The 22,654-nt window shown below is 34.4% G+C and overlaps 1 protein-coding gene across 2 annotated transcripts in view; it reads left to right on the top strand.

Annotated features, from left to right (window-relative positions):
* The window catches only part of LOC113864759 (protein FORGETTER 1), a 38,589-nt gene that overhangs the window by 9,680 nt on the left and 6,255 nt on the right, over positions 1 to 22,654 (top strand). The window contains exons 8-27 of one of the 2 annotated variants that reach the window (XM_027498829.1): positions 1,991 to 2,123; positions 3,013 to 3,073; positions 3,165 to 3,246; positions 5,592 to 5,717; positions 5,831 to 5,974; positions 6,065 to 6,164; positions 6,238 to 6,369; positions 11,676 to 11,746; positions 11,832 to 12,004; positions 12,181 to 12,274; positions 18,961 to 19,058; positions 19,137 to 19,272; positions 19,443 to 19,549; positions 20,503 to 20,598; positions 20,695 to 20,782; positions 20,886 to 21,006; positions 21,202 to 21,313; positions 21,379 to 21,502; positions 21,597 to 21,674; positions 21,764 to 21,882. In XM_027498829.1, the coding sequence (XP_027354630.1) occupies positions 1,991 to 2,123; positions 3,013 to 3,073; positions 3,165 to 3,246; positions 5,592 to 5,717; positions 5,831 to 5,974; positions 6,065 to 6,164; positions 6,238 to 6,369; positions 11,676 to 11,746; positions 11,832 to 12,004; positions 12,181 to 12,274; positions 18,961 to 19,058; positions 19,137 to 19,272; positions 19,443 to 19,549; positions 20,503 to 20,598; positions 20,695 to 20,782; positions 20,886 to 21,006; positions 21,202 to 21,313; positions 21,379 to 21,502; positions 21,597 to 21,674; positions 21,764 to 21,882 (2,195 nt within the window). Of the gene's footprint in view, positions 1 to 1,990; positions 2,124 to 3,012; positions 3,074 to 3,164; positions 3,247 to 5,591; positions 5,718 to 5,830; positions 5,975 to 6,064; positions 6,165 to 6,237; positions 6,370 to 11,675; positions 11,747 to 11,831; positions 12,005 to 12,180; positions 12,275 to 18,960; positions 19,059 to 19,136; positions 19,273 to 19,442; positions 19,550 to 20,502; positions 20,599 to 20,694; positions 20,783 to 20,885; positions 21,007 to 21,201; positions 21,314 to 21,378; positions 21,503 to 21,596; positions 21,675 to 21,763; positions 21,883 to 22,654 lie in introns of those variants that run through there. The other variant, XR_003504914.1, reaches the window with a different exon arrangement.

The raw sequence follows: 22,654 nt of genomic DNA, 5'->3' as shown, positions 1-22,654 counted from the left end.
CTATGTAATCTATTTAAACAAACTATTAATGGGGGTTACTTAACATGCTACCAGCTTAAAGCAGAGAAGTGTGATGAGAAGTGGAGTTTGAAAACAGAGACAGATCCATGACCACTGATCACCATCATTGGAGGTGTAGCAAAGAGGGAGTTGAAGACGTCGAGTGCGGCAAAAAAAATAGAAGAGGAAGAAGTGTGGGGAAGAATTGAAGAAACAAGCGTTTTTGAGCTGTGTTTTATTTTAAAGTTTAAACATTTAAAAATTGAGTTTTTTGAAAAATAAAAATAAAATAAAATTTAATGCTTGCAGTGTCCTTGCTCTCGGCAGCCATTTAGAAGTGTCAGCTGAATGTTTTGGCTGTGTTGGAGCTGTATTTGAGCCTAAAAAATACAATATTTTTTGACACTTGGATCCAGGTGTCCGACACATATTGGTGTCGGAAATGTGTCCAACACTGCAATACCTGCTTGGGCAGTAGTGTCCATGCATTGTAGCTTGATATGATATTTTGAGGTTTAGACATTCTGATCCTAAATTGTGAACTGACTTAGTGTACTCTCTAAGAAACTGAAAATTCTCTAAAGAACAACAGAAGAAAATACTTCTCTTTATTGAATGTTTTCAACTGAGACTGGATTACCCACAATTGAGCAAAGTTTGAATGAATACAACAAATATTTCCAGGAATTCGAGAGCCTGGTCTTTCTTGACCCAAATCCAATTGTCTAACCGAATCATCTTCCCCTCCTCCTTTTTCTTCTGTATTTATTATTGGTTTATTTACAACTGCTCAATTAATTGGGCTTCTCTAAACCTTTGGGCCTTGGTTCCTTTCTCTCTCTTCTTACGTAGATTTGTTTAATTGGGGGTTTGGACCTACTACTAAAATACTCCTTGGTACCATGCTGTGTACCTGCACCTGCACCATGTACAAAACTGTTCAACAATCCATGTCATATTGGTCTTGATCCTACCTAGTTGGAAAAGGATGTGTGTTTGTTGGGGATTTGGGATTTATCGTCAGGAAAGGGAATATTGCACCATTTCATTGATAAGAAATTTGTTTGTCTTGGTCTGTTGAAGCAATTTCTATTAATTCACTTTTGGGGTTTTGGTAGAGTAAAAGAGGGCAAGTGGTTGTGGAAGTCTGCTTATTTTTTGTGTAGTGTAGTTGGCATGAGTGTATCTTAACTTTCATTGTCTCTGTAAAATAGAATTGTATGCCTGGTTTTCTGCCTATGGTATTTTGAGAATAATTAAGGGATTCAAACGCACATTGTATCTTGAAACAACATACATTATCAAGTAACTTGTTTTGTGACCTATGCTTCTTATTTTGATTATTTGATATCTACAAGGAGCTAATAATTTTTAACTCCATCAAAAGCATATTCGTGGTTTATCTGTAAGATAACAGAAGTGGTCTTGTTATAGTTGTTAAAATAAAAGGTTTGCATGGGATGATGTTCTCGCATATCAAAAGCTTTACCAGCTGACTATCTCAAATGTTCCTTTCCCCACCTCTGCAGTATGAGGTCAACTAGAAAATAGATAGTTGTCTTATTTATAAAGTGATTTTATGTTATGTTTTTGTTTGGTTCTTGCTAACAAGGGGGCACTGTTAAGGAATCGATAAATAGTAAATTTTTATTTAAAATCACGTTGGAATGCATTGGAAATCAGAGGTGAGTGCATTTTTATATTTTCCAATAAAAAAAATTCTTTTAATTCCTTAATCAGTGCCCTTAAGTATTTTCCCTTTTGTTTTGGTGTTTTTAAACAATAACAACTTCTGTAAAATTTATCTACTGTCTTTGGCTTATTTTGCGAATAGTTTTCTTCTCCTTTATGCCTTCCCTTTCTCTCTTGCATGTGTGTTTCTTGCTTTATCTGCATTAATGTAAGCTTAAGTCAAATTATTACTTTGCAATATTTAACATTGAAATTGTGGGTACAAATGTTTTCTCTTTATTGCAATATAATTTCATAGGATCGACTACCTGAAGCTCGTGTTGTTTACTGCTCGGCGACTGGAGCATCTGAACCTCGCAATATGGGTTATATGGTTCGACTTGGTCTCTGGGGAGATGGGACTTCATTCTCTGACTTCCGGGAATTTCTTGGTAGTTTCTTATCCATTCTTTTCCTTTTCTTTAATGAAATACACTTATAACTAGTGATTTTCATCTTTTCCATTTTCTTTCTTTCATAAAATAATTTTTTACATAAATCCATTCCTGGACTTTCTTTTCCCTTTCATACACTGTATGCTTCAACATTTGGCAGTAAATTATGCTTGTCTAGTTGATGATGTATTATTTATTTTCATTTACATATTGCTATTTGTTTGATAACCAATTTGTACCTGTACTTTTACTTCAAAAACATTTATGAATATATAGATAGACAAATCATAGTTATCAATAGAGGGCTATAGCAGAATAGTGGAGCGGCCTGAGGTTGCTACAAAATTTGAGAAGTGGAGTGTTTTCAAATAGCGACTATAGCACCTACCACCTACAATAGTGGCCAAAACAGTGGCTGCATTGCCTGCTATACCAGTGCAAAGTGAGACTTCAAAAAGAAAAAAAAAAACAAACTCAATTTTGCCCTTAAAAATGCATTGTTTGGTGCGATTTTTGACTTTTATTGTTATTTATATATGTTTTGCTTAAGATCTTTGACCTTTTATTTTTTATTTTGAACATGTCTTAAATTGAGGTTTTTTTTTTTTAGCATTTATGTACACAGTATTAATTATTTAATATGCATATAAAAATTCTAAATAGTGGTCATCCTGCTATAGCATTTTTTTGTTTTGGCTGCTATATGTTACTATTCAAGATTGATAACTGAGACAAATATTTTATGATTGTTTTATTTTCAACTTACTGTAGCTGTATAATTAATATTCAAGAATTTCCTATATACTTGCTACTTACATGTGTTTATTGCCTATCGTCCCATTTCCCTCTAGTCTGTGAAGATAATGATTTAAATTTATAAATCCAGGTGCTCTTGACAGAGGGGGGGTTGGAGCTCTTGAATTAGTTGCCATGGACATGAAAGCAAGGTTATATTTTCTTGCAGAAACCAACCTTCAGCCCTCTAAACATACATGCTAATGAAAGATATCCTGATCTGCTTCATTTTTTTCATTGTAGGGGCATGTATTTATGTCGAACACTTAGTTATGAGGGTGCTGAATTTGAAGTTATTGAAGCACCATTAGAAGATAAAATGATGGTATGAGACATGTTTGTTTACTAAGTATTATTTAGCAAAGCCATAATTGTTCTATAGCAGAAACAATTTGGAGATTATCTGGTAAAATATTGACTGGCATTTGTAAATAATTAGTAGAGCATAAATTAACCAGTTTTAGTGGCCTGTTTGTTAGTTTTGAGACATGCTATGAAGTAGTCAGCCTTTTCTTTTTCTGTCATTTGGTTTATCTTTCATTTGGTTTTGTTGGTGAATATCAAATGTATATTTGTCTTTATTTGTATCTGTTAAGATGAGAGAAAACGAGAAGGCATGTGTGTGTCAACTACACCATGGGTTATGTATTTATATTAACAACAGTAATCAAAATCATATCTATGTAATCAAGAACAAATATACGATTACTTAATTACTATAATTACACATATACTATTTCCCTAAATAACATATTTACGATTACTTAATTACTATAATTACACAGATACTATTTCTCTAAATAACATATTTACATATATTTAACACTTCCTCAAGTTGGAGCACATAAATCATATGCATCGAGCTTTTCACATATGTACTTAGTACAAGGACCTCTTACAGATTTCGTGAATACATATACTAGTTGATCATTTGAATTGACAAAGCTTGTGGCAATAACTCTGGATAAGATCTTTTGACAAAAATGAAGTGACAATCAATCTTAATATGCTTTGTTCATTCATGCAAGACTAAATTTGAGGCAATGTGTAAGGCTGTTTGGTTATCTTCTCCAAATCTTAATTCTTTAAATAGTTGTTTCAGCCATATAAATTCACATTTAGTTGAAACTATGACTCGATATTCTACTTCTGAACTAGAAAGAGAAACCAAATTTTGCTTCTTGCTCTTCTAGGAAATCATATTACCTCCAATCAAAACACAATAGCCAAAAAGGGACCTACTATCATGAGAGCCTACATAACTTGCATTAGAATATTAAATAATCTTATCATGATCTTTGTCCTCGTGTTGGAGACCTTTTCCCCGAGCTCCTTTTATATACTCAAGATGCGAATCAATGTATTCTAATGTCCTTCACAAGGAGCGTTGAGGAGCTGATCAGACTAACAACAAAAGAGATGTTAGGTCGAGTAATTGTGAGATAATTTAGTTTTCCATCCAATCTCCTATACTTTCCTGGGTCAGCAAGAGGCTATCTTGGACTTGGTAGAGTTTAGAATTAGGATCCATAAGAGTATCCATAAATTTGGCCCCCAGCAAACTTGCTTTTTCTAATACATCCAATGCGTACTTCCTTTGGGAAATTACAATACCATGCTTGGATTGTGCCACTTCTATTCCTAACAAATATCAAAGTCTACCAAGGCCTTCTGTCAAAAAATAGTGAAATAAATGGTTCTTCAACTGTGTAATGCCATGATGGTCACTATTAGTGATAACAATATTTGTCTACATACACAACCAGGTAAATGCATCTTGTGGCTGAGTGGTGATAAAAGACTGAGTGATCAGTTTCACTCCGAATCATCCCAAAATGTTGAACAACAATGCTGAATCTACCAAAACAAGCTTTTGGAGACTGTTTAAGACCATACAAAGATTTTCAAAGACGACAAACTAATCCTGAAGATTCCCCCTAAGCAACAAATCTAGAGGTTGCTCCATATAAACTTCCTTAGCAAGGTCGCCATGAAGGAATGCATTTTTAATGTCAAGTTGATTAATGTTCTAGTGGCAGATGACAGCCATGGATAAAATCATGCGGACATAAGTCATTTTAGTTATTAGAGAGAATGTGTCATCATAATCCAAGCCTAAGATTTGAGTATAACCTTTTGCTACAAGATGAGCTTTAAGGTGATTCACTTGACCATTAGGACCAACTTTGATTCACAGACACTTGCACATGTGCATGTATTTAATTTTTCTCATGGGATATAAATTGGGTACAATTCTTATTTTTGGTGCTGTTTTCAATCAGAATTAGTGTTTCACCTTGGTAAAAGGTCAGCAATTAAGGTTATTGTAGTATACCAAGGTGAAACTCTATTCTATTGAAAAGCAGCACCAAAAGTACCCATGGAACTGTATACAAGTTTTGTTCTTTCTCATATATGGTAGGTATTTTATTTATGATGAATTTGGAATTTACCTTTTCATTTTCTTTTGTGTAGTTTAATTCTTTTTGCATTTGTTTTAAGTATGGTGAGGAAAGAGATTGGTGTTGTAGAGAACTCCAGGCTGCACTGTTCAATGTTATTTTCATGTAGTTATAACATATATAATTGTCTATATTTTCTGTGGAAATTTATCCTTTTGAGTTCAATTTTTTTCAACTGATGATCTATTGTTCATATCTAACTTCTTAGGAAATTTATAGAAAGGCAGCAGAATTTTGGGCTGAATTACGAGTGGAGTTGCTGTCAGCCTGTGCCTTCCTAAATGATAAACCTAATTGTAGTCAACTATGGCGATTATATTGGGCAAGCCACCAGGTATTAAAGCTCAAGTGGTGCCTAAAGATACAATCTCTATTTTGACACCTCTTGTTTGCATACGGAATATTTCATTGTTTCTTTGTGTGTTAATACTCCTTGTAATGCTGTAGCGTTTCTTTAGACACCTGTGTATGTCTGCTAAAGTCCCTGCTACTGTGAGACTGGCAAAGCAAGCATTAGTTGAAGAAAAGTGTGTAGTCATTGGACTTCAGAGTACCGGAGAAGCTAGGACAGAGGAAGCTGTGACAAAATATGTGTGTATTTAAATTCTGTTTTCATTTCCATATAATGCAGTTTTTTCTTCTGCATTTCAGTTTTCTGACATTCTTTATTATTTTGGATAGGGTTCTGAACTTGATGACTTTGTTTCTGGACCTCGAGAATTGCTACTTAAATTTGTGGAAGAAAATTACCCATTACCAGAAAAACCTGAACTTCTCCCAGGTTTGAGCTTTGTTTTGCTAGATGACTCTCATTTATTTTCTTCATTGTGCATTTACTAGCTCTTGTATTGTAGGAGAGGATGGGGTAAAGGAACTCCAAAGGAAGAGGCACTCTGCAACTCCTGGTGTTTCAGTAAAAGGAAGGGTCAGAAAAGTAGCCAAGTGGCATGCTCCTAGTGATGCTGAAAGTGATGAAGAGTCTGAAAGTGAGTCTCCTAGAAACAGAATTTTTGAATCTTGTGCACTTATCCTTGTTCCTGTCACGCTTCAGTTGCATAAGCTATTAATGCATTTTACTATCAACATCCAAGACCTTGTACAACCATAGTTGTCAATAGCGTGCAATAGCGGCAATGAGTGGCAGAGATGCTTTCGGGCGCACGAATCTGACATAGTTGAGCATTTTGCTGTCGTTGCCCAAAACATGGCCTTTTGTGGCACAATAGTGCTGCTACAGTGAGAAATGCTAACTATTCCATTATACCCTCAAAATGAAGCAGTTTTTAGGGTTTTTAAGTGTAAAAAAGACTTCTTACCTTTAAGAAATAAGCTGATTTTCCTTTTTCGCCCTTAAGATGACACAGTTTTGAGATTTATTAAGGCTAAAATAGTCTTCTTCCCACTTTTCAAATTATATGACTGAAACCACACTTTTCCCCCCACATTTTTGTTCTCCTGTTCTTTGTTCGACGCCCCCTCCTCTGATCTCTGTCTCAGTTCTGCTTTGCAAAGATACATTAACAAACCCCACTTTTTCCGACGATTTTCTTCTCTTCTCTGTTTGACACTCCCTCCTCTCATCTCTGTCTCTGTTCTGCTTAACAACTTTAGATACATGACCAAACCCCACTTTTCCCCCACATTTTTCTTCTCCCTTTCTCTGTTAGATGCTGCCTCCTCTCATCTTTGTCTCTATTCTGCTTGACAAGTATCTCCATTTCAGCAGAGGCACCCATCTCCAATGACTGTTCTAGTAAAATCCTCTTCGTTTCTTCTCTCTATTCTTTGATTCTTGTGCTGCCTCTGTTGTGTTCTCTGCTGTCTTCTAAGCAACAGTGAACAACTAGCAATGGCCACATCTGATTTACTTGTATATTTTGCGTAAGACGTATGTCTTGATAATTATTCATATGCTTTATTCATGAGTATTTTTGTGAGCATTATATAGACAATTAGCTGCATATGTATATGCGTTGTTTATCAATATAAAAAGTATTAAAATAGTGGTCATCCTTGTATATGCTATCCTGCAATAGCCTTTTGAGGGTCATCTGCTACGCACTGCTATCCAGGATTGATAACTATGTTTACAACTGTGTTGAATCAGCTAAATTGAATAAATGAAGCCATTGTTGCTATTGAAGAAGTCAAATATTCAGAAAAATCATTTCAATTAAGATCTCTCTTTTTATTGTTTTCTTTGGTCTTCTTTTACCTTTTAACCACTATCTTCCATTGGATTTACTCTTCATCCTGGAAACTGTTGGTTTTCTCTTTTACATGATCAAACCCCCTATAGATATACTTGTGTCATCTTTTCCTGAATTGATGTTTTCCAATTTTCTCTCAAGCACAGCTGTTCTTGATCTTTTTGGTTTTTGGGTTATGTTCACTCATTCCTTACACAATTCTCATCTCTACATGTAATTTTCACTCTTGTTGGCTCTTCACTGTCTAACAATTATAAGCATAGATCATTTTTCGGTCTTGTGATGTATTGTATAATGAGTTTGATAGCACCTTGATGTCACAATTCACATCTGAAGCATTTCCCGACTTCATTCATCTAGTTTGAATAATGTGTTTCATATCTCCCAATATTCTCATCACTTATAGGATTGTTGCACAATACCTCTAACTGAACCATGGTACTTGTATTATGGTGTATTTATCTTAAATTGAAAATGAAATTATGGTATTGTGTGGTCCTTAGTTCTCAATATACATGTTATGACATTGATAACTTGTTTATTGCTGATATTTCATTCCAAATTGTCTATCTTTTCTTAACCAAAAATTGTTGAATTTGGAAACCTCTTTCCACAATTTAAGTTTACAATTTACTTGGTCTCTTGATTCTTCAATTAGGAATATAATTTATCAAATCAAAATCATGGTCGTATGATTTTACAAGTTTGGAAGGATATTGAAAATCTCAATCCCACTGAGGATCATATTCCAGTTTGTATCCTACTAATTCCCACCTTGCGACTCTATGTGCTGGGATGAGCAGCCAACTTTCAGAAAATACCCAGCCCAAACCCAGAAGATTCCAGCCTATGCTAAATCCCTTGGTGCTGCAACTGAAAAATTTATGATTATCTCTGGCCTTGAACTTGTGCTAGTTGAATTTTCCATTTTGCTGCGAGTTGGTCCCTTGGACTGTGTCTGTATTGTGTGAGCGGGTGTGATAATGTGGCTTTAAAAGTGTTCTGCCATTTGGGTTATTTTTAATGTAAATATTTTTACATTTTAGTATATTTTACGTAGAGGTAGAATTTTCTGTTTCTTGTTACAGTGCCTCATTTCATGTGTCAGTCCATTATGTCCTACCTATGGTAGGTAGGATCTGAGTTTGATGACCTTCAGAATTGCATCCTCTGCTGTAAAGCATGAATTGAGGCACTGTCTCTTGGTCTCAGCCTCCTGATGACGTTAATGCACTGTGTTAGACATGTTCTTAAAACAGAGGCAAAGAGGCAGTTGGAGTAGCATATGAATATAGAGAATTGAGCTCCAATTGATGTGAATCAGTATGTGTGATTCCTCCAATGGAAGGAAAGGAGGAGGTGTGGAGAGAGCATGGGCAGGAACAAGTTGAGAAGATGTCCGTGAGGGAAATGAGAATACATAGGATGAATCCATATGTTTCAACTATACAACGGAGCATATATTTATATTAATAATAGTAATAAATTAATAATTACAACATGAACTTTCACTTTCCTAATTACTATAATTACATATATTTAGCTCACTCCCTCAAGATGGAGCATATAGAGCATATGCGCCAAGCTTGTTACATATGTATAATGAATACGATGACCTCTCAATGATTTAGTGATTATATCTTTTAGTTGATCATTCAAATTGACAAGGCTAGTGGTGATGTATCTGGATAAGATTTTCTCCCTAATAAAATGATTATCTATCTCAATATGCTTTGTTCTTTCATGAAAAACTGGATTTGAGGCAACAGGGGAACCTATTTGAGTCAGAGGTGAGAAGTGGAGTGGATTGCATGACGGCCTTGTATTGGAGGTAATCTTGGTACAGCCACAACATCCCCATTCCCCATGTCCTCTATGAGGAAAGGAATTCATGACAAGTCTGGACTCTATAGGAGGAGCAGTTGGCAATGTGGGTGCTGCAAAAAGTAGTCGACATAACTAGTAGCTTAGAGACGGAATCATATGATGGAATTGTTAGATTGAAAAGAACCTGATTGCGAACAAATTCAAGTTTTGGTGGAAGACCATGAAAAATTTGCTATGCAGTTGAGCATGCTGTTCTGCATTACTAGTAAAAAGCTTTATAACATTAAATTCAGCCATGATAGGTATAGTGGTGAAGGTCTTGCTTTTATGTCCAAGAAGAATAATTGGCAGTTCTGACAAGCTTCTCACATGGGATCATAGGTATGGTGGTGAAGGTCAAAACGATGCTCTTCGAGTTTGACATCATGGACCCAGTGTAGAGGAAAAGAAGAAGAGAGAAATGGACCAAAAACTATACTAGCAGAGGTGCTAGAGGGTGGGAAGATGCTAGACGAGGGCGCTAGAGCAAGATTGGAATTGGAAGCATGCAAACAAGAGTAGCACTTGAGTTGCATGCCCATTGACGGAGGTAGCTCTTTGATGCAGCCTCAGATCACCAAAAAGATGACAACAATGGAGATTGGGGTCAAGCAATGACAGTTATTGTAGCAAGCAAAGAAAATTCTAGATTGGAATTTGGAACCAAGGTTTAAACTTATTGTAGCAAGCAAAGAAAATTAATATTGAAAACTTTTCTATATATTTTGCATTTGACCCCAAGGTTTAAAATTATACTAGTATACAAGAATCTATATTAATTACACAATATTATCTAATAAAGGTAATCTTGATATTGCATTTCTATTTACTGTATTTACCTAGCAATGAGTCTAATTACTACATTTACATATCAACGAAGTACACTAATAGTGTACAATATTTTTACATTGCTACCCAATCATGGATTGCCATAACAAGAATCATTGGTTTTTGTAATAATTAATATAAAAATCATATCTACAATGTATGCTAATTGGTTGATAGTGTAAAACCCTTTATACTAACACAACAACAACAACCAAGCCTTATCTTGCTTGGTGAGGTCGGCTAGATGGATCACATGTCCGTTGAGCTCAGTCAAAAACTATATTTTCAGAAATCTAGTTAATTAGAAGGTCCTTTTTAATAACTTCATCCAAGGATTTTTTGAGTCTCGCTCAACTCTTTACCAGACTAAGAGTCATGCAATTTAGTTTTCTTACTGGCTCCTCCAAAGGTCTTCTCTGCACATGACTAAACAACCTTAAACAATTTTAAGTCATCTTTTCCATTATAAGTACTACTCTAATATTTTCTCGTATATTATCATTTTGCATTTTGTCTTTTCTTGTGTATCAACTCAACCACCTTAACTTTTCATTTTTGCCACACTCAATTTTTTTCTGTGTTGTTCCTTTAAGGTTCAACATTCATTATCATATAAGATCGCTGGTGATATTGCAGTATGGTAAAACTTTCTTTTCAACTTGATAAGTACTTTACGGTTACAAATAACTCATTATGCCTTTTTCCACTTTAATCACTCAGCTTGTATTTTGTGAGTAACATTTTCATGTTCTCATTGTTTACACTAACTGAGCACAGAAATTAAACACTTACTAAATTTGGTATAGGAAATGGTAAAGCTGTATATATCATTTCTTGTAAAGAACAGCAAACAAATTAAAAATAAGGTGACACTTTTACAATTATTAGTGAAAACAGAAAACATATCCTTAAAACAAAAGGCCATTAGAATTTCAAATTGGCTCAACCAAGTTAAATCTATTAATCATGTATTTATCATCAGAAATAATATCTAATTATCTTAATTTAAAATTGAAAACTAGGCCCTTTCCTCCCTTATGCTCTAAAAGTCCTCTCCCAAACATACCCCAAAGGTGTACCTACCCCTGTCTCATGTTTTGTTTTTGCACTTTTTCCAATTGCATCAGTGCCATTTGTGTGTGTGATTATTTCTATTTGCTTATGATGTATGTGTTCATTTGGTCTACTCTTTTGTCTATGGAGTATGCTCTCTTAATTAGACATGTCAACCTTGAAGCAAATATTGCAATTACCTAATTTTTTTGTCCATATTCTGATGATATCTGTATTAAACATCTAGTGTGTGAAATTTGATGGTTTTAGAAGGCATTTGAAACTTGCTGTTTTGCTTGTTTGTATTTTATTAAGATTCCTCTGGTTTGATGCAGCTGACTCTGCTATTGAATCTACTGACTCTGATGACGAGTTTCAGATCTGTGAAATTTGCACTACAGAGGAGGTAGTTTTTCTTTGCTTATTATTTTTTAAATCTCTTGAATTGTTTTAATTCTGGAGATGCAGGAATCACTTAATTTCCCCTGCAGGAAAGGAAAAAACTGCTACAGTGTTCCTGCTGCGGTAAATTAGTCCATTCCACATGCTTGATGCCACCAATTGGTGATATAATTCCTGAAGAGTGGTCCTGCCATTTGTGTAAGGAAAAAACAGATGAATATCTTCAAGCACGACAGGCATACATAGCTGAACTTCAGAAGAGGTGTTGGAATTTTAACATTTCTCATGAATTCTTTGGTGTTAATTAAATGTTGAATAATTTGTTACCAATGGAAGAACTAGCTATATCTTTTATTAAACAAACTTAGGTGGGTCGAAAAAAAACAAAAAACAAAATAAGAGTAGGGAAGTCATGAATGTTTTATTACCTTATATCAGGTATGACGCTGCCTTGGAACGCAAGACAAAAATATTAGAGATCGTTCGTTCTTTGGATCTTCCAAACAATCCTTTGGATGATATTATTGACCAGGTAGTGATCACATGTTTGATTCACATTCTTGCTTTGAACAACATATGCTAATATTGCACAGAAGAACTACTTAAGTACGATGTTTAAAGTGTATTTTAAAAGGACTACATAGATGGAAGGGGGCAGTAAAATCAAGATGCTGTCCTTTTCCTATATTGCAATCAATATTGTGAATCAACTAAAATATTTGGTTTAATATATTACGTTCAGGAACTTCTATTTGATGCTTGTGTTGATAGTTTGATATTATGCATGGATGAAATGATTGGTGTAGTGGGACAACTAAAGTGTTTGGTTATACACATAGTTCTGGAACTTCTGGTCTTTGCTCTTGTGTTGATAGTTTAATACTCCTGTTTACTTTTGATGCATGATTTTAGGGATCAAGAAGTTTCTTTGTATTTGTAGTATGTGATCAATGTTGTGCTTTTCATTTGAAGATATTTTTTAATCTATGGAATTGTTTTCTACTGTTGATTAAGTATTTGTGTATAATAAATTGGTCAAGGATGCTAATCATCTAGCTGATGTTGGTCTGGTATCATAAATTTCATTGTTTGTATTAAGTGGGAACCTTTGATGCTGGTTGTTTGTCAAGAGAGAATGTGAATTATTTGGGCGTAGTGGTGGTCTTCATCTATTTCATCTGATACTAATGAAGATGGGGTTGACTTGTTTTTGTAACTAAAAATTATGAGAAATGTCATTCTAACTGAGTAGTTCAATGTTGGCAGGCTGATCTGGTTAAGTATGCCTATGTGAATATTGAATATCTGGGTTTCATCTACTTTCTCAGAACATAATATGGTGTTACCTTGTAGAAGTCAGAATTATGTAGTCAATCCTGTGATCAGGAAGTAATTGCAAAAAACATTTTTAAAGTCAATATTTGCAATTACAAACATGCATTAGGAGATTGGAAAATATTAGTTCATTGAGTGATGGCATGCCTATTCTGTGTGATGATGCAAATTTTCACAATACTTGAGAATTTTAGAAAAAGTAAACCTACTTCAAACCAGCGGGTTGACAATTAAGTCAATGATACTGTGACAAACATATGCCCTAAGAGAAATGCTTGTGTGTCAAGAGAAGTGTTGTGGAAGGTTTTAGAATGAAAAAGTATGTGTGACTTATATGCGAGTTATACAAGACTTGTACGATAGAGTAACTACAAGTGTGAGAATTTTTGAATGTGATTGAAGACTTTTCTACACGGATAGGTTTATATTAAGGCTTAGCCTTTAGTCCTTATTTGTCTATCCTTTTCTTGAATGTGTTTATTAGAGACACAAAAATTTATCCTTAAGTTCATACTTTTTGTGTATATTCCTAATTAGAGAATGAAGGGAAGAGGTTAATTCTAAACATGAATTCTGGAGATCGACTTTGGAATCGAAGTTTTATTGTTTGAGTAGGAGTAAAATAGCGTATATGTATTGTAATTTTAGAAAAAAAACAAGATAAAAATTATTTGGTGGTAAGAATTGGAGATAATGTCATACAATAACCAAATGTATCCCCATTAAATGAGGTTGGCTATATGAATTGCATGATATCATTGAACTCAGTTATAAATTAAATTCTACGATATTATTTATCGCTAGATCTTGTTTAATAATTTTCTCTAAAGTTCTTTTGGTATCTCTACCTCTTTTCACCAAACTAAAAGTCATAGCATCCACTTTCCTCGTTAGTGTCTCTTGTGGCCTTATTTGAACAACAGTTACTACTACAATATTTTTGGCTATACAATCATTTCTAATTTTTTCCTTTCTTGTGTGACTTTGAATCTTTTTTAGCATTTTCATTTTTGCAATTCTCACTTTTTTCTCATGTTCCTTTAGACTTTGTTTGCGAGTTAGTTTTTTCTCATCTTTGTTTGAGAGTTTTTGGAGGAGAGCAATGTTATTAATGGAGGGTCATGGCAGAAAGCAAAAAAACTGCCATAAAACTATGGCGGATGCCATGACGGGTTATGGCAGAAGCACGGTGGTCATAATGAAAGAAAGAAAGTTTTGAGAAAAAGAAAAGAATAAAATGGTTGTAAAATAGAGAAAAAAAAGCTGGAAATTATAACAGAAAAATAGAGAATTAAAAATAAAATGTAGAAGGAAACTTGGAGGTGAAAACAGAAAAATAGAATCAAGAAAACAAAATAAGGAAAAACGAAATAAATGGGGGTGTAAAACAGAATGGGAGAGGGAAAAATAGAATAGAAAATAAAATAGAATAGGAGAGGGAAAAAATAAAAACTAAAGAAGAGGGAAATTGAAGATGATGACTAAGTGAGAAACAGAACACTTTTTGAAGCAGAACATAGCACCACAAGAAGCAAAATAGAGGCAAAGAGAGTGACAAATAGAGCACTGTATGAAGCAGAAAAGCAGAGCCAAGAGAAGCAAAATGGAAAATAGATGTCGAAAAACAAGACCCTCCCCTCATAGTTGTCGGAAAGAATGTCTTCTCCGGCGAAAATGGTGAAGGAGAAGGAAGAAAAACAAAGTAGAGAGAACATGTGTACGTACCGCTTGAGAAGAGAAGTAAAAAATTTTAAGTGGGCAAAAGTCCATTTTGCTCTTTAAAAAAATCCCTAAATGACATTGTAGCAAGGGCAAGATCGGACTTTTGCTCCCTTTCTCCATTACACTTAAAAAATGCACACCCACAATGAGAACTGTTTGCATTAGGGCTTAACCTTTGCAACGGAAGAAATACTTCATGGTAGCGGGCATCACATGACCGACCGCCGCTCCATGCCATTGCAATAGCGATGAGTAAGAGATGTGATTATGTGATTTAGGGTTTGGGCTCGCGGATTTTTCTTTTTTTTTTTTGTATCGGGTCAGGTCCATAACCCAACCCAATTTCTCTTGTCAAAAATGCCATGGTGCTGTCACTCAAAACTGCTATTTTTCGCCATGGTCGTGGCAGTTTCGTTGAGAAACACTACCATTGGATGATTTTTAATTAACTATCCTTCCTTCTCTTCTCTTCCTTACCCTTCAAACTTTTTCCTTCCCCCTCCCTCCAAACTCTTAAACAATGCTTAAAGTTCAACATTCACTATCATATAAGATACGTGGTCATATAAGAGTACAATAATGTAATATCTAAGGTTCATATGTTTAAGTATCTGGGTCAATTTTACAGCTTGAGGAGAAATTAATGATGATACACATAATAGAAGTTGTGTGATTAAAATGGAGAAATGAATTAGCAATTATTTGGGTACCAAATACTTATCAAGCTTAAAGAAAAGTTTTGCGGAATTGCTATGCGATTGACTATCCTTTATGATAGTGTGTGCTAGGTTTTAGAAGAGCAACACAAAAATAAAGTGTGAATAGCATAAATGAAGATGTTAAGATGGATGTGTGGTTACATGAGAAAAAACACACCAATAGTTGGCTTTATATGAGGAGATGTTGAAGTGATACTATTAGAGTATCCAACTCGGTTGTATTAGTTTAGCTAGTTTTGTATTTTAGTTGTATTAGTTTTGTATCAGTTTTTCTGTTTTTATTAGTTAGTTATAGAATCCGTTAGCGCTCAACACCAGCTACATATATATATGTAACTTATCTAAACAATCTCTCAAGAATATATTGAAAAACTCCTAACAGAGTTTCTTTTCTTTTCTCTCATTCTTTTCTTCCTTCCTAACATTCTTTTAGATACCTATTGAGCATTCGTAAAGAAGGCTTTTGAAGATACTCGGGAAGAGAGTTGATCACATGAAGCCTTGTGAAAAGCGTCAAACGGATGCCAAAATGAAGTTTGGAAGAAAAGAAATTACTAGAAAACATTTTTTGTTAAATAATATTTATCAGAAATTCAGAATTTTAGCCTAATGGTATCATGTGACCTAGTTGGACAAGACTTTTGTTGTCATATGTGAGTTTCATTGAATAATAAGTGTGAAAAGCATGTATTAGAGACTGTCAACTTTATGAGTGCTTCAAGCAGCAATGTGTCACTTGGTCTCTAAGAATATTTTGTGCGTTTGCAAGATGTGTCATGCTCTTATTATGCATGAGTTGGATCATGCAAATTTAACGAATGTTAATTATCTTTGTGTAATTGATTCTATTTACATTCCCAAACATGTGAAGAAATACACCTTTCCATTTCCTGTGTCCTTGCTGGGTGATCTTTTCTGTGTTATTTATTAAAGTTGTTAAATATATTTAATTATATTAATAGAGAAGTTTGTCTTTGTAATTGTATTAATTAGGTAACTGAATATCCTATAAAATATTTTGTGATTATTACTATCATCAATTTAAATGTATGCTCCATTATGTAGTTGAGACACACATTGATCCTATGTTTCTCATTTCTCTTCCTTCTCAACATGGTGTTAGAGCCTACCAGAAGACAAACCCTAGTCTATATGTTATCTGGTGGGCCCCCTGTCCACTAGGGAAAGTTTTTTTGGAACTATGTTTCCTTTCCAGTATTGGAATGACTCAAAGTAAAGTTGATTACTCAATTTTCTATTGTCATTCTACTTCAAGATGTATTTATTTGATTGTTTATATCGACAACAATGTTATTATTAGTAGTGATCACCATGACATTGCACAGATAAAGCATCATGTTTTACCATTTTGAGACAAATGATCTTAGCAGACTTTGATACTTCTTGAGAATAGAGGTGACACAATTTAAGAATGACATTGTGATTTCTCAGAGGAAGTAAGCATTGGATATCTTAGAGGAAGTAGGATTGATGGGTGTGGGTGCCAAACCTATCAACACTCATATAGATCCTAATTTCAAACTTTTGCTAAGTTGGAGGGAGTCTCTTTCTAATCCCAAGAAGTATAGGAGTTGATAAGTCATTTTCTTAACTCCCTTTGTGAAAGACAATGGGATGTAATAATTTGCATTCTAAAATACATTAAAGGAGCTCCAGTAATAAGACACTTCTATGAAGATGGGGGTCAGACTCAAATTGTGGGTTATTTTAATGTAGATTGGGCAAGCTCCCTTAATGATAGAAGATCCACTTCTGAATATTGCGTTCTTATTGATGGTAGTTTGACTTCTTTGAAAAGTAAGAAACAAAGTGTAGTTGCTTGTTCAAGTGTAGAAGTAGAATATAGGCCATGACTTTAGCTACATGTGATTTTATATAGTATAAACAATTGTTTAAAAAACTAAGATTTTGGGAGGTTATGAAAATGATACCCGTGCAGAAGCAGAATATCACGCAACCTTATATATTGCCTCAAATCCAAGGTTCCATGACAGAGCAACCATATTGAGATAGATTGTGATTTATTAGTGAGAAAATTTTATGGGAAGACATTGCGCTAAATTTGTCAATTCAAATGATCAACTGACAAATATCTTGACCAAATCATTGAAAGGACCCCATATTACTTGTATGTAATAAGTTTGGTGCATATGATCTACATGCTCCAGCTTGAGGGGAGTATTAAACATATCTAATTATAATAATAGATAAATTTATCTTTTTAATTATGTTAATTTTATAACTGAATATCCTGTAAATATTTTGTTATTATTACTACTATGGATGTAAATATATGCTGTTGTGTAGTTGAGACACGTGGATTCATCTTATGTTTCTAATTCTTCTTTCTTCTTAACAATTATAATACTGTTTTGAGAGAGAAAAATATGAAAGATTTTATTGTAAATTTTGTGATAGGCTTAATAGAGTAATTGGTCTTTACAAAGTTGCATGTCTTGGATTTAGTCCCTACAAAAAAATGTGAGGATATAGTCTCCAACTTTTCAAACCTATTAAAAATTTGTCCCTACCATTAATTAAATTTTAATTAACTTCTGTTAAGCGATGAGCTGGATAACGAAAGTTCAACTCATCACTACTTCATCATCTGTGGTTTATAATTAATTTCAATATTTTATTATTTAAAGGTTAGGATTGCAACAAAGTTCCTAAAAAAATGTATATTTAAAAAATATCCCTCAAATACCAGTCACCTTCCTCCACCAAACCCCAAAACATTGTCAAGCTTTATCTGCACATGGGCATTCTTCATGATGCTGGTGCCACCAGTGGCATGGCTCACCTTGTTAAACACCAGTCCCTTCACAAGCTCGTTGTCATCGATGATACTTTTGAGCTTCTTCACAATCTTGATGTTGTAGAGGTCGACCATGTTGGAATTGCTGGCATCAATGCAGAATCCTATAAGTTGCCCTTAGTGTTGTGGAACCTCAAGAAAGCCATGGGCCTGGAATCTGGTAGCAATTGCCTTGGTCACATGTATGAGATTGCATAGGTGAAACAGTGTGATCGTTATCTCCAGAAAATGCCTTGAGTCCATTTCCAGTCCATCATCAAAACAGCATGAGGATTAAGATTGTCAAGGACCTCAATTGAATTTGAAAAATCAAAATGTGTCTTTGTATGATTTTTTTGTTGTGCTATTGGAATTAGAGCTTGGTGTTCTTGATGATTGCTGCTGCGATAGTTAGTGCTTGTGATTGCAGAGCAAAAATGAAAAACCCTAAACGAAAGGGGAAAGGAGAAACCCTAAATTTGGATCAATTGTTAAATTTTTTGTTTTTCTTTAGCTATTTTTGTGTTACAATGACTTATCTTTTGTGTACTTTTTCCTCTTAATTATGTTTATTTTTCTGAAAGAAGCCTAACTCTTCCTGGCTGCTATAATTGTTATATGCAGTTAGGAGGTCCTGACAATGTTGCAGAAATGACAGGAAGGAGAGGAATGCTTGTGAGGGCCGCAACTGGAAAGGGTGTAACTTATCAGGCTCGTAATACGTGAGTTGTTGTCTTCCTATATCTTCTTATGAACAACATTTCATTATAGCTTAGTTACAAGTTTGTATATGTGTGTAGGAAGGATGTGACTATGGAAATGGTTAACATGCATGAAAAACAGCTCTTTATGGATGGTAAAAAGTTAGTTGCTATTATCTCTGAAGCTGGATCAGCTGGTGTTTCTTTGCAGGCGGATAGAAGAGCTTCAAATCAGGTATGTCAAACTGATTTTGAAGTATTTTCTTCCCTGATAACCTGTCTGTTCTATGTTTATGCACATATTCTTCCTGGAAACTTCTTGTAGACGGAATTTAAATATCTGTTCTGTGCATCATTTGCTGTCCTGTGTTCATCATTCTGTGCTCTTTGACCTTTGCACCACAGAAAAGAAGGGTTCATTTAACCCTAGAACTTCCATGGAGTGCTGACCGAGCAATTCAGCAGTTTGGAAGAACTCATCGATCAAATCAAGCATCAGCACCGGAATACAGGTCATTAATCATTATTGATTGAAATGGCTGTTATATCTGTTTTCTTGCTTTACATATTGGTATTACTATTAAACCCCAATTTTTGCTGCGGTTTCAAATCTGCAAAACGGTTAAGACTGAAATGTGAAGGAAATGACTCTGACTGATGTTGTTTTACGGGGAAAGAGGAGAAATAGAGGTAGTACAGTTAGGGAAGAGGATATATTATAAACATTTGATATAAATTGTTTCTGAAAGGAGCTGCCTTTCTTGTTATAGTGTATATCAAGACGTGCAGTAGCAGTTTGTGTCAGAGTTGTACAAAAATCAAGGATAACTGTATCTTTATCACAATTTACTTGACTTCAGTTTGCATGTGTTCAAACTAGAAAGTTTTAGGTGCATTGCATGAGTATTTTTAAATTCAAATAAAACTTCTAAATGAAAAAAATTAAAGAGAATAAAGATATTTTCAATTCTAGTAATAAGTATTCTATTATATTGAATAGTACATTAGTACTCAACTACTACAACAAAACCTTATCCCACTAGGTTAGGTTCTCTACTGAATGACACGATGCCTTTGAATTTAGTCAAAAACCAAATTCCTAGCAATATTATTTATCAATAGTTCTTTATTATATTGAATAGTACTATATTAAAAAAATATAAAACTATAAACTTGAGAAAGAAATTGTGGAAATGAATTAGTACGTGTGTGTGTATATATATATACACATATATATACTTTCTTTTTTGGACAAAATCACGTTAAATGCACTCAAACTTGATTCTGCCAGAGCTTAGTTAAAGTTTAAACATATAAATTGCCAGTATAAATTGTTGTCTATTATCACACGAAAGCCTATAAAAACACGCATGGAAGGACATTAGACCTGATCTTAAATGGTTCCAGTGTTTTTTTATATGCTGTCTTGAGATAGCCAATCTCAATTATTGTGAATGCTGTACAGGATACTCTTTACAAATCTTGGTGGAGAACGCCGGTTTGCATCAATTGTTGCTAAGAGATTAGAATCTCTTGGTGCTTTGACACAGGGTGATCGCAGGCATGTTGGATTTATCATTTTTCTGTTTTCAATGAACCAGCTTGGATGAATTCTGACATCTTTGGTTATGTTGTTCTTTACTTTGGTGGTATACAGGGCTGGACCTTCATTAAGTGCTTATAATTATGATAGTGCTTATGGAAAGAGGGCTCTGATGATTATGTACAAGGGAATAATGGAGCAGGTTTCATAATATTCATTAAAATGCTCAAATACAATTGTGTATATTGAAATGCCTAGAAGGAAAAAAAGTGCTCAAATACATTGACTGACAAATTGGTTTTTAGGAGTCTCTGCCTGTTGTACCTCCAGGATGTTCATCTGACAAACCAGATACAATTCAAGATTTTATTGTGCAGGCAAAAGCTGCTCTTGTATCTGTTGGAATAGTAAGGGACACAGTTCTTGGTAATTCATTTTTTATTCTCTCCTAAATGTTTGATTGTGTGGTTTGATGTTGATGATGATGATAGTAATAAAAGTAATAATAATAACTTCTGGATGTCTCTCCCTGTTGGTCATTGAGCATTGGAGATTTATTTGTGATACTTATTCCACTGCTTAACCTTATTATTATTAAACACATATTTCCTATATTTGTAGGTAATGGTAAAGATCTGGGAAGGTTATCTGGTCGAATTATTGATTCAGATATGCATGAAGTTGGACGATTCCTCAATCGGCTTTTGGGACTACCGCCTGATATTCAGAATGGGTCTGTCTATCCTTAATTAGATTTCGGTATTAGATTCAATATGCTGAATACTGTTGTATCAACAGGTTATTTGAGTTATTTGTGAGTATCTTGGATCTTCTAGTTCGGAATGCTCGCATTGAAGGTAACCTTGACACAGGAATTGTTGACTTGAAAGCTAATGTGATTGAATTACAAGGGACTCCAAAGGTTTGTTTGCTACACTTCTTGTGGCAACTCCTTCATTTATGTTGACTTTTGTGTATAGATAATATGGATGGGAGAAATTTTCACTTTCATGCAGACTGTTCATGTTGATCAATTGACCGGGGCTTCAACGGTTCTGTTTACATTTGTCTTGGATCGTGGGATCACATGGGAGGTGTTTGCTCGTTTTTGCATGACCCAAATAATGGTGTGCATTACACAAACTATCTTAACATACTAACTAATTTATTATTTACATGCCAGTTGGCAAGTATGATACTGAATGAAAAGCAAAAGGATGGGCTGGGTTCATCCAATGATGGCTTCTATGAGTCTAAGAGGGAGTGGTTGGGAAGACGTCATTTCATTTTAGCATTTGAAAGGTACAATCCATAGTCTTTCTTTCTTACATATTTGTGTACTGACCTTTTGATGCCCATACACCACAGTTCAGAATATGTTACATGCTTATCTGTATATTTTTCCATGTTATGACAGTTGATTCATTTAATACATTGGACAGCCTTTTTCAAGGGGAATAATTGTTTATTTTTCAAAAGCTGTCTCAAGAAGCTAATAAAAATAAGTAATCATTTTCTCAAAATAAGCTGAACCAAACATGCTTATATTGGTGCTACAAAACATTAAAATGTCATATGTGAATTGGGTATAATATTTTTTTGCTTTTTTTGAGTGAATCCTCGCTTTCTGAGCTGCAAATTAAAACATTTCAACATGCAAAAGCCTGTGCTTGAATTTAAGGCAGGGAACTGGTTAATCCCTTGAAATCCTAATTAGATGTAAAGTGTTTTAGTGTGCTTGAGTAAACCCCTCAACCCCCATAAGAAGCAGACGTGTGTGCATGCAAGGGATTGACAAGACAGTGATAAACTGCAAGTGCATGGTTATGTCAAGTAGTATAAAAGGCAGTGCTTTTAAAATTGGACCAGTCACTGAACAATGAAGGTATTGATTCAAGACTCATTGGTCCAACTGCAGTTGAATTGATCAAAATATATATAAGATAATTAACGAAACATATGTAGCATGTATAACTTTATTATAGTCATACACAAATACAAATTCAAATCCCAATATATTATGTTTTGGACGAACAACATCAAAAGCTGCTTGCAAAGTGCTGAATTGAACATG

Source organism: Abrus precatorius, unplaced genomic scaffold, assembly GCF_003935025.1.
Source record: "Abrus precatorius isolate BTA unplaced genomic scaffold, Abrus_2018 Scaffold4, whole genome shotgun sequence".
Lineage (NCBI taxonomy): Eukaryota > Viridiplantae > Streptophyta > Magnoliopsida > Fabales > Fabaceae > Abrus > Abrus precatorius.
This window is presented reverse-complemented; position numbering and strand designations above follow the sequence as displayed.